The sequence below is a fragment of the Rhipicephalus sanguineus genome, chromosome 6 (genome assembly GCF_013339695.2).
Source record: "Rhipicephalus sanguineus isolate Rsan-2018 chromosome 6, BIME_Rsan_1.4, whole genome shotgun sequence".
In the NCBI taxonomy this organism is placed as follows: Eukaryota; Metazoa; Arthropoda; class Arachnida; order Ixodida; family Ixodidae; genus Rhipicephalus; species Rhipicephalus sanguineus.
The window spans coordinates 143,996,634-144,008,591 of NC_051181.1; the positions used below are offsets into that span (position 1 = coordinate 143,996,634).

The 11,958-nt window shown below is 42.9% G+C and overlaps 1 protein-coding gene across 5 annotated transcripts in view; it reads left to right on the plus strand.

Moving 5' to 3' along the window:
• LOC119396623 (sarcolemmal membrane-associated protein-like) overlaps positions 1 to 10,844 on the plus strand; it is a 44,751-nt gene extending 33,907 nt beyond the window's left edge. For all 5 annotated transcript variants that reach the window (XM_049417157.1, XM_049417158.1, XM_049417159.1 and 2 more), the window contains exons 22-26: positions 541 to 603; positions 3,305 to 3,449; positions 4,312 to 4,504; positions 5,795 to 5,929; positions 6,962 to 10,844. In XM_049417157.1, coding sequence (XP_049273114.1) covers positions 541 to 603; positions 3,305 to 3,449; positions 4,312 to 4,504; positions 5,795 to 5,929; positions 6,962 to 7,066 — 641 coding nt within the window. In that variant the 3' untranslated portion in view covers positions 7,067 to 10,844. The remainder of the gene's footprint in view (positions 1 to 540; positions 604 to 3,304; positions 3,450 to 4,311; positions 4,505 to 5,794; positions 5,930 to 6,961) is intronic.
• Positions 10,845 to 11,958: the final 1,114 nt, after the last annotated feature.

Below are 11,958 nucleotides of genomic sequence, written 5' to 3' on the forward strand. Positions count from 1 at the left end.
TGTTAAAAACTGATATGGCATGCAGAGAGAAACTCTGTACTTACACAACTGCTTCCCAACACATCTCATTTAACCTGAACGAGATAACGGACTTGGTTATTGGAAATTGGCCTCCTGTTCATCGATCTGTGTCGCCAAACCCACTGCCCTCTTGTTCATCCGACCTTTTCGGACTTCTCTCAGCTTTGGCAGATCTTTGTGAGGTTGGTAACCTCAGTTTGGGCAAGTTGTATGTGTGGAAACACCTGCTCAAGAAATTTGGCATATCCTGTGTCTGCTTATTACTGGAAAACTCTCAAACCCTGCATAGCCTACTTAACGAACAATACGCAACACACCTGTGCAAACATGCACTCTGTGTAGTTGTGCATTGTATTCCTCCGTGCCATGTTTGTAACTAAACTCATTTCTACTGCAGAGGCGAAAAAATAGTAAGCCCTCACTATTAATGGTATAAATTTTCTTATTAGCTAAGAGCAATGCTTTTGCACTTGTAAACCATAGTGTTTGGTCTTCTGTACTCTTCTTCTGTTGCAACAGAGCAACTTCATGAAGCCCAGAACAGCGCCAAACAGCACCAGAATGAAGCGGAGCATCTGAGGAGTGAGTATTATCTTTTAAACTGTGTTTTTCTTCCTAGTCTTTTTTCCATATAAACTTCTATGGTGCGCAATTCCTGACAAGTTAAAACATTTACTTGGAGCTCGCAACGTTCATTCAGCATGAACAGTTTAAATAAAAGCTATGCCAAAACTTTCAAACGTTGTCAAACGTACAGGTTAAATGTGAGTAGTTCGTTATTATTTTATAAAGGTCAGATTCAAATGGTTTGCTCATCTGACAGCAGCACAGAGAACAGTAGTTGTCTTGCCTTAACAGCCTTGTACCAAAGGCAGGAATGCCTAACAATGTATTGATATATGCATGGGCTTTGGCTTTTTTTGCTCCATTCTGCAGAAACTGCAATTGAAAATGGGTAAATATATTATATTTACACGAATGTAGGTTGACCCGTTTTATCTGAACTTGAAATCCAAGGCTGGGGGATCTACTTACAATCGAAGCCAAAACTAGTACCGCCAATTACGGGGAGACAAACGAGAAACCAGGGGTGTTGTGGCATGGTAACAACATTACGTTTGCGTTCTGGCTCTACCTTTAACGTACTTTTGCAACTGCCTTGTAAAAAGACCCTATAGAGGCGTTGCATCGGACGAGGAGTCATGTTAGCAGCTGTGCAAATGTTGTATGTAATTGCACCTTGTGCATTACATGTGGAGTGGGTGGCAAAACAAAGGGCTCTGCCATAATTTGTCACCATCAGCCACAGCATCAACAAAACTCACAGGGTTCCTTGTGCATTCGCTTAAGGCGACTCGAAGGCAAAAGCCATCTTCTTCTTCCTCTCGGCCGATGTATTGATGCTGCCCCGCCAACCTTCGAAAGCTTTATGCACCTAACGGGGTTTTGCATTGCCTCCAAGATCGGAGGCACCTCACCTGGTTTTGCATTGCCTCTGTGATGGGTCCACCTTTGGCCAAGCTACGATGCAATGTGATGACATCATCATGTGACGTCACGTGACTTCACACATTTAAATTGGTGATCTGTGACGTCATTGTGACATCATACGGTGACGTCATCTCGTGATGATGGTATTTTGCATCACTCATTCCCGACACCACGGGATGCGAAACGCTGCTGACGCATGACGTCGACGGTCATATTTCGCGTTTAATGAGGCATCTAAGGCTTTCGCCTTAAAAGCGTGCTGCTACTTAGGTGCACATATTTCTTTGCATACACACATTGGGTAACAAGTAGGGGTGTGCAAATATTCGAAATTTCGAATATTTTTCGAATAGTGTTTGCTATTCTGTTCGATTCGCACTGGAATTTTACTATTCGAACTATTCGAACTTCCCAAAAACAAATACAGTCAACGTCAGATTGAAAGTGGCCCCTTCAGATTTTCAATATGCTTCACCTCATTAAACTCTCGTATTGCGGCAAAGCTGCTTTTCAAGCTCCGTTACGGTCGAACTTTGGCAAGACACAGTCAACGTCCGTTTGGAAGTGGCCCCTTCAGATTTTCAATATGCTTCACCTCATTAAACTCTCGTATTGCGGCAAAGCTGCCTTTCAAGCTTCGTTACAGTGGAACTTTGCCAAAACACAGTCAACGTCAGATTGGAAGTGGTTCCTAGATTTTCAATATTCTTCACCTCATCACATCCCAGTATTGCGGCAAAGCTGCCTTTCAAGCCCTGCTACGGTCGCAAATGTACTCACTCAAGAAAACGCTGGTTCCAACATGGAGATGAAAGATGTGGCAGAGGTGGGGGCTTAATTAATGCTGTTTGGACCTGAAATTTGAGCAGGAAGTCCGAAAAATCGGAAGCCAAAGCTTTATAACATCCAAAATTTCAGATGTTCTTATACATCGATGTCTACGAGGCAGATTTGGAACTCCGGACTTTAAGGGAGCACACCCTTGTACGCCGCATCAGTTGGGCTTCCACAGAAGTTCAAAGAGGAGGAGAGGCTGAGGAAATGGCATCTTTGCCTATCACGTGTAAAGTGTTGTCGGCAACACTTTGGTTGCACCAAATCACGTACATAAATACAATTCGGCCTCTACATTGCCTCATTCTTGATAAGACAACTATGAAACACCACCCCGCCAGTGCTTCATCAACCTAGAGAAAAACACTTTCATGTTGCTATCTCATAATAGGCTTAAGAATCCTCTCTAACTTTTTTTCTGCAATTTGGCTTCGAAGTATTCGAAAAATATTCTAGAAATATTCGAAAAATATTCTATTCGATTCGCACTCACACTTCAATATTCGAATTCGCTTCGCACCCAAAATTTTGCTATTCGCACAGCTCTAGTAACAAGGCGAATACAGTGCCTAGTTCACAAAGAGTGACACAGGGAACCCAAGACTCCAGCACTGTTGGTCTTCGTGGAGTGTTCACTGTATTTGCTTTGTGATGATGAACAACCAACTAGCTCGAGATATGTTATTCAAGCATATTGGGTGCTTGATTACTTCACAAAATGATGAAATAGAGTGTAGCAGATATTTTGCAACTATGCTTGCAGTAGGTGCCCTAAGAGAGTTACAATGGGCTTTAAGAAGGATCTCCTCTAGTGTATGCTGTGACGGTACTGCGAGTGCCACAATGTCCTGGAGTTTTTTTGTTTGTTTCTATTGTTTCTATTTATCTCTTTGTAGAAACGTTGAACGATACAAATATAATTCTCAGTGACCACTGTGTTGTATTTCCGTGTTTGCAGAGAAAGTGCGGACTCTCACCGAAGAAATGCGCAATCGAGCCAACACGGAGCGTTCCTTGACTCCTAACCACACCCAGGAGCCGCTTCAGGAGGAATGCGAGGCCCTGCGTGCTCGTCTTCGAGCAGCTGAAGAAGAGACAACCATGTGAGCAGCTGTTTTGCTCCTTTATTCCTCTAGGCTGCTGAGCATTCTGGCTTGTAGAAGCCTGCCATGGAGGCTCAGAGGCTATGGCTTTCTGATACTGAACACAAGGTTGCAGGTTCGATTACCCTGATGCTTGAGCCACATTCCAGTGGGAGCTAGTTGTAAAAAAAAGAAACGTTTGTCCTGTACTTTAGGCGAATGCTAAAAAGTCTCGGATTGTAGGCTCGTTGGCAATCAGCCATTTCTGATATGGAAATGTGATCTTTTATCAGGGTCACTCGTCTTTTTATGTTGCCCCATTTCGTTATAGTTTTCATTGTTGCATTTCATTGTTTCACGCGTGACTGTCATTGTTGCCTGTAGCAACTGAAGTGTTGTACTACTAAGCACCTGGATGAAGGTTCAATTCATGGCATGGAGGAACGAAACAGTTGGGAGGGAGCATTGCACAATGCAATAGAGAGAAAGAAAAATAGTATGTCAGGCATGCAGACACAAAACTTCACCATTTCCCTGATGGGGCAAGGGCTCCTGAATTTTCTAAACACATTTGGCGAAAATGTTTGAGGCCTGTGTACTTTGATTTAGGTGCACGTTAAAGAACCCCAGGCGGTCGAAATTTCCGGAGGTCTCCGCTACGGCGTCTCTCATAATTATATTGTGATTTTGAGATGTTAAACCCCAGATATTATTATATTTTCTAAACACATTTGCCAAAAATGCTACGTTATGTTGAACATTCGGTAGTGAAATCTCAACTTGACATAACTTTTCGTGGTGTCAGTATCAGTTGCCCGCACGGGTCAACATTTTCAAAGTACTTCACGTTTCTGATAAGGTTGTTACACATTGTGTCCTTCAGACAGCGGGACGAAAACGCCAAGCTCCTTGCCGAGTGTGAACGCTTGCGGACAAGTTGCAACGTGCTCGGAATGCAGTCATCCGTACCCTCCGTGCCAGGTGATCGAGGTGATAGGGGTGATCGGGTTGACCAGGGCGACTGGCCGGACCAGCTTGAGAAGCTGCAACAAGAGGCCCAGAGTACGAGGCATCAGGTGAGATGGAGCAGAGAGCTGGTTCTTAAAGAGGTACTGACACAAAAACTTTCCATTTTCGTTTTTTTTTTTTTTTTTTGTCAAATGAAAAACCAATACCTCAAGAGCTGAGAAATTATACTGGTAAGCGTGAGTGCACCCGGAAAAAATAATTACAATATGTTTTCAAAAGCTAGTTTTGGTTCCTATTGTACCCTGACATCATGATGCGGTACGAGCTTCTGATTTCATGCTCGCGCAAGATATTGCGGCATTTCCCCAGCCACTCCGCTCCTTCATTCTGTTGGTGACTTACAAGCAGCCATTTTGGATGTTTGGGTAGCTGACGTCACCACGACTCGCCATACTGGTGCGTGAAGTCACCAGAATTGACACCTGCCTGACGTCACAATAGTGTTGATGTCAATAGGTGCATCATGCGAAAACAGATTTTGATGTTAAAATAAAATATCTTATCAGCATTTAGTACTGAGCTTCACACTTGGTCAGAGCTGTCTCTGTACAAAGGAAATTTCTATGGCAGAGTAAATTCACCTTTGAAATTTTGTGTCCAGTACCCCTTTGAAGGCACACCAGAATGAAGCATGGAGTCGGTTTATCGTGATAAATCATACTCTGACGACTCTACTGCTGTCTATAGTGAAAGTCAGTTTCACTCGATAATTTTTGCACTGAAACCTGGGCACTTGAATGTCAATGCAATGTACCAGATCCACCTTTTTTCGTATTTTGGCTGCATTGGCACAATAAAATTTTCTGAACCTCACTATGTTAAGTCTCTGGCTTCCTTAAAATGAAAATTAACTCATTTTGAATTTCTCTTCTGAATTTGTAGGCCCTTGCACCCACTGTCAAAAAACTGATGTGTAGTCCCTGAAGAAGTGGTCTACGCTTAAACTCTCTTATGTACCCACCATGATAGCTTAGCAGCTAAGATGTCGCATTGGATTTAGTTGCACGTGAAAGAACTTGAAAGTTGGTCAAAATTAATCTCATTACCTTATCACAGTTTTGGTATGTAAAATGCCAGAAATCAATTTATCTTTACTTTTTACGTTTCTCCTCTTTTGTGGTGTTCTTTGTGCCGACCTGTGGTCTTCTTAATTGGTCGCCATATTTGTTATACTCTAATATAGGCATAGACATTCAACATTTACTTTGATTCATTATGTGTTTGTTCATTGCGCTGTGGTTTAGCTTTATTTGTTCATTGTTTACGAGGCATTCCTTGCTCACAGTTTGGTGTATCTTGTGCTTCTTGTCTCGCTCTCTCTCTCTCTCTCTCATTAGCTCCAGGAGTCAGCAGAGGAATTGGCCCTGCTCAAGGAAAAGTACTCAGTCTGCGCTCTGGAGAAAGCGCAGCTTCAGCAGGAGCTCAAGGCTGTCAGTGATGAGCGCCAGTTGCTACTCTACCAGTCCAAGGCAGTAAGTTTTTCTTTAAAACCTTTCCATTCACGAGAGAGTACTGTGCATGCTACCCTGCACCACTGCAGCTTAAAGGTGACGTGAAGTGTACAGTCATGGACAATTGAAGTATGAATGAGTCAGTGTTAACTAAAACATCCTCCTACGCGGTTTGTTTTCACCTACAAGGTTAATGTCTGCACGATTTGGCCTTGCAGACTTAGTGTGGGGCCCAAGAAATCTTTTGCAACTGCATAATTACCTATGCCAGATTATGCGCTTGACTTATCGCTTGTGGAAGCTGCATTTCTCGTTGCGTTTCATTTGTCCGTGACGGTACCTTGAGAATCTATCATCTTGTGCCAACTGTAAGAAACTAAGACACTGAAGCCAAATCGCCACCATAATTGAAATACTTGTAGGTCACTGCAGTCATCATGTCTTCCTAGTTTCGGCTTCTTTCGAGTCTCATTGCATATGCTAGTTTCACCTCGAGCTGCTACAAAGTTGACGTAGCTCACTTCTAAACGTCCTGAGTATAGTACTCCCAAGTATGTTGTTTAGCTGTATGTTCTGTGTAGAACTACATGTGGGCCAACACAGGTGCTACAACTAAGGTAACATTAAAGCCACTTAACTGCTGTCATGTAAAAAGCACTGAACATCAAAATGGTGTGTCAAAATTATCACTAATTATTGCCGATGAGGGCAAACATTAAAGAAAGTCTTCTTACATTGCTTGGAATCTGCGTTATTTTTTTACAGCAAAGCTGTCTTAGTCTACCCTGCGCCAGCATCAATAGTAATAGTAGTAGTTGTAGTAATAGTAGTTGTAGTTGTGGTGGTGGTATAGAGTAGTTGTAGTAGTAGTAGCAGTAGTTGTAAGAGGAGTGAAAAAAACCCACTGATGATGATGATAACACATACTCTGTTGTATGTTATAGTTTTTGCAGCGTAAAAGTGGGGTTTTTTTAATTACTGTATTCATTTGAAAAGTGCACATAATGTTTTATTCAGAACAGTTTGACAGAGTTTGCAGCCTGCTCTTTGCAGACATCGGCCTGCTCAATAATACCGCTGTGCATCCTCGTGCTGGCCGTTCTCTTGGGCTTTTACCCAACGCTGTCCTACTTCACGGCCACGGCCGAGACTCCTTGAGGGCGTCGGCCACCCGGGCTTTCTCGAGTAACGCTCGCATGTGCTTTCACCTGCCTACGTCATTTCCATGAGATGACGACCAGTGAGAGGCAGCCCGAGTCGGTGTCACTTTTCGTTCTTCTGGTTGTGACCTTGCACAGCGAAGACACAGCTTCAAGGACATGCTTCCCCACGGGTCCATAGGCAGCTTCGACGTGCTCCGGTGGTGTTTGCGTGCGTGCGTGCAAATGTGAGCGGTTTTTGAAGCATGTGCTGACGTTGGTTGCTTTCGAAATCGCTTGTCCATCGTACCGAATTGGCTCGCCTACCCCGCCCCTTCTCCATTGTAAGTACAAACCCTTCACTTAGGTCTCGCACTACTAGGTTGTCCCGGCTTTATTGTGTGCCCATTTTTAAGCACCCTCTTGGAATGGCCAGATGAGTTTTTCATTTGTGTATGACATGCTGGTGTGACTTGTCGCCACAGCGGAGACGCTGATCAGTTTGTGTCGTCGCAAGACAGCGCATTAGGCTCGAAGACTTCGATTACACTACGTTGATGTGTCACGTGGAACGTGGTAACGGACTCCCCGAATGTAACAGGCCTCTAGCTTTGCATCCTTGCCCAATTTTTTTTGTGTGTGTGTGTACGGGCAGCCGATGTGCAAGTTGATATACAGTTCATCTCTCTGCCAGTGCTGCTACCACTGTTGGGAAGTTTGTCATTCTGGTGTTCGAGCCACTTACGGGATTCTCCTGTGTTTTTTTTTGTTTCGGCTAGATGTAAGCCGCTGCGAAGAGTCTAAAGAGAACAAAATGTCGGAGTGCACTGCTGTTAACCTGTCTTATCAAGTTTTCTTTAATGCACAATAAATAAATCTTCCTTAAATGTTTTTCAAGCACTTTAAAACCGTACCGAGCCCTTGCAGACAAGACGGGACCCAATTTGTTGTCAAGGTGCTGATGTGTCTTGTTCTAACATTACTGCTTGCTATGTGCAGAGATTTGGATTTATTGCTGTTTACAAAACAGTAAGTGCTGTTTATTGCTTACGTGTTCATCTTTGCACAATCTGGCCCTTATGGAGTAGGTGCTTATGCAGGAATTTTTTTTTCTTTTTGAAAAAAAATTTTTTTTGAATGTGCATGTGTGCGTTTTTTTTTTTTTCGTTTTCATTTTATCTCACTCTCTCTCTGTCCTCTTTCTGACCCCTATATCCCCACCCCTGTGCAGGGTAGCAAACCGGTCACTCGCGCCAGGTTAACCTCCCTCCGTTTCCTTTTCATCTATTTCTCTCTCTCTTTTTTTTTTTTTTGAAGCTATGTTTTTGTGTAGATTATAAAATATGAAAAGAAACAAACTGCATCGGCGAAAAAACAGTCCCTGCTGTCCTCTTCATCATGTTGCCATAAGCTCTTTAGGTTATTTGCTACCACTGTTCTGCGGCCTCATAACCAAGCTTAAAGCTGACACATTCGAGTGAGTTAGGTGTTTAGTTTGCAATGTGCTTTCACTCAGCCGGCCACATCACATTCAGCGTGCGATACTTGCACTCTCAGTGGGGGATTTTCCTGTGCCCTACGATTATGAACTTACTTGAAAGTACTTCACTTGCACTTTACGTAGCGGCTCTGAGGTCTCTGTGCTATCATCAAGGAATGTTCGTTTATTAATTAGTTACCACAGAACAATTGATGTTGCCAGCAGTCCTAGGTGTTTTTCTTTTAACAATGCCTTCATTTCAAGCTTCTAACTCTGGCTGAAAGGTGCAGGTGCCTAAACAGACCCTCAGGCATTCGGGCCCCAGGCGAGTTCCTTAACGAGTACATTTGTGTGTAGAGTGCTGCCCGAATGTTTGGTTGCTGTTCAGCACCAAGTAGCACAATTTCAGTTTCTTAATTTAGCACTGCTTTTTCATGGAAAGGTCACACCCGCATGTAGATACCTATTTGACTCCTCTGTGTGCCTGTACATAGTAATATTGATCTGTAGAGGTGGAAAAGGACTGTCAAGTGCCATCATATTTCTTAGTGCTATCAGTTTTTGTACAGAAGAGAATACAATGCACACACGCGAACTTGTAACATAGAATAACAAAAGCTTTAGTACTAGCCGAGTCTTCTTTTTTTTTTTAGCTGCAGCATTGCTTTGTACCTGGACTTGGAGGTGCAACCATTCTCTTAGGTATTGTGTAGCAGTGTCTGTGTATATCGTTTTTTGGCATGAAGTTGGCCTGCTTTGGCTTACTGGCAGCAAGCCCCCCCCACCCACCACCGAGTCGCTGCAGCTGCATTTGTCCGGTTAGGGTGTAATTAAGACTTACAGCTGTCGTGATTCCAAATTGACGAGGTATTGCTATTGTGGCAGTATTTCAGGCTGGAAAGATTTTTTGTATTATTTCCTAAGCTTTTAAATTATCCTAGGAAAACCGAAATGGTAGAGGCATGGAACGGTTATCGAAAATGTAGCATTGTTAAATGAAGTAAAATATAGCGAATTTTTATAGTGAGGCCGCACTTTTGAAATGCCACATCCACCATTTTAAATTTCATGCCTGCAAACAATGGGAAAGCAACATTCCTAGATTTGCAAGCTATTTCAATAGCAAGCATCAGTGCTGACCGCAGGCATTTTTCACCTTTATGGCACAACGTACTGTTTATTACTGTTATTAGGGTAGAAAACATTTGCATCAAAGCCCTTTTAATGTGAGGCGCTAGTAACCTCAATGGGACCTATAAACAGAGTGAGTAGAGCAGGCCATATTTCCTATTAGCTTTGTCGGTCACATTGCGCAGTTGTATATCTCTGGGTGCCCAAAATTAGAGTTCTATGATAGTCTACTGTTGTAAAATTGCCAAGAATTTTCTTCTTTTGTACCTAAAGGATGTGCAGCACTTACAAACAGCATACTGTGCAATAATTCGAAGTTTCTGCCTCTGCTGAAAAATAGGGAACAAAGCCAGTGAGCAGTCTTTCAAGAGAACCACTGCTGTAGGTGCACGGTTGGCACCAGATGATTTCATTTTTGGGCGAGTTGAATACGCTCGGGTGTGCCGAAACGTGTGGACTCGAAGTGCGGCTGACGAGGCTCGGCGAGTCGGGTGGGCTTGGTGCGGGCCAAAGGTGAGAATGGACAAAGTTTTGTGTGATGCCACTGCTGGGCTCCCTTAGTCACAGAAAGGGGGGAACACCTGTGGCAAATAGTGTAGACTTAACTGGTTGTCATTCCCGCTACTACTACTTCTAGCTTCAGTGCTGAATTCAGCAGTCTGTGTGCTCGCGTTGAGACGACCTTCTACAGGTGCTTTCATTTTTGTTGCTTCTCGTTAATTTTTTTTTTCTAACTTACGCAAATTAACCGAGTTGGATTTGCAGTGTTTCCAAGGTTGCCGTGTTCAAGCACGTGTGTTCCGTTTTGCTCCGTTCTTGCCTGCTCCTTCACTAAAAGTAACTTGGCCATAGGTTGGCTAGCTAACGTAGCTTGACGTCGTGTGTGAAGGTAACCTAGCCGGCTGGTTTTGTTTTTTTTTTACTTTTGTCTGTGATTTCGGTGCTTTGAAGCTGATGTTAGTCTACGTATGTTGCATATTTTTTTTTTTTGGAACAAGAGCAGTATTTGTGTTCCCATCTCCGTTTTATGTTGCCCCTTTTTGTAATATAATGTTCGTTTCCCTCTGTTTTTTTTTTTTGTAAGAGATGTGCACTGAAGAGTTCAGTCTGCTTTAAATGAAAACGAAAGCATTATACATATATTATAATGCAGCCAGCAGGAAAGCTGAATAAAGTTGTGTCACGAACCTGCTTCGGTGTCTTCGTAAAACGGCAAGAACTGCGGAAACTTCCGACATTTTCTTATCAGACGTGGTATGCAGGAAGTCTGCATTATCTCGCTTACACGTCAGCTCGGGAAGAGTGAGCTGGCAGCAAGACTGCAGCACCCAGATGTCAAAACCAGTACTATCTGTTGTATCTGGCAATGCAACTGGGCCAGACTAGACAATGGAATCTTTGCTAGCTGTTGGTGAAATTCTCTGGATGTTGCTCGGAAGTGATAACAGCCTGCATCATATTTGGAAGTCTTCCAGAGACTACGTACGTGCAGAAATAATCTAATGGTATTTTAAGTCTTCCAAAGACTGTTCATGTCAATCAAACAGTGGCCTCTGGGTTTGCACTATCCATTGGATTAAGCTAGTTTAGATGCTACCTAGTAACGTCGTAAGTTTGGGCCAGTTCGTTTTGGATAATTGTAGGTAAACAATGAGACTTCTTTAGAAGGGGATAAAGAACCAAAAAGGAAGGAAAAGTAGAGACTTTTTCATCCCAGTTTCAATAAGTCTCGGTATTTACCTTGAATTATCTAGGAAGACGGGCTAATGGAAAAGTTCACTGAATCATTCAAACATCACACTATGCACAATCTCACACTGATTATCTCAGAAGTAGCTGATGCAAGTTGGCTTCTTGCTGTTGTTTAGGTTTGGTGCTTGCTCTCCACTTGCCTTACAAGTGATGTCTGTTTACGACAGGACACATCTAGGGCAAAGCCTTCAAAGAGCAAGCATTAGCTCGTAGTGGTAGGAACCAACGAGCGCAATGAAATTGCCTGTTAAACTGCTGCGAGGGGTCATCTGCGATTTAGCCATGCAAATGCATGTGAAATGTGTAACTGCTCCTTATACGACTGCTAGACAACTTTGGGCATTTTGGTAAGTTTACAGATTCTGCACTCAGTGTGAAAGAACGAACATCAGACATAAGATCATGAACTATTCTTATGAATTGCACACTTCCTTAGCTCCTATCTGAAGTCTTGAGTGACCGCCGACATTTAATTTGCTTTTCAAAGATACTTTACATATTCAAAAAGTGCCACACAGGTCTAATCAGAGCATTTTAAATATTCTCAT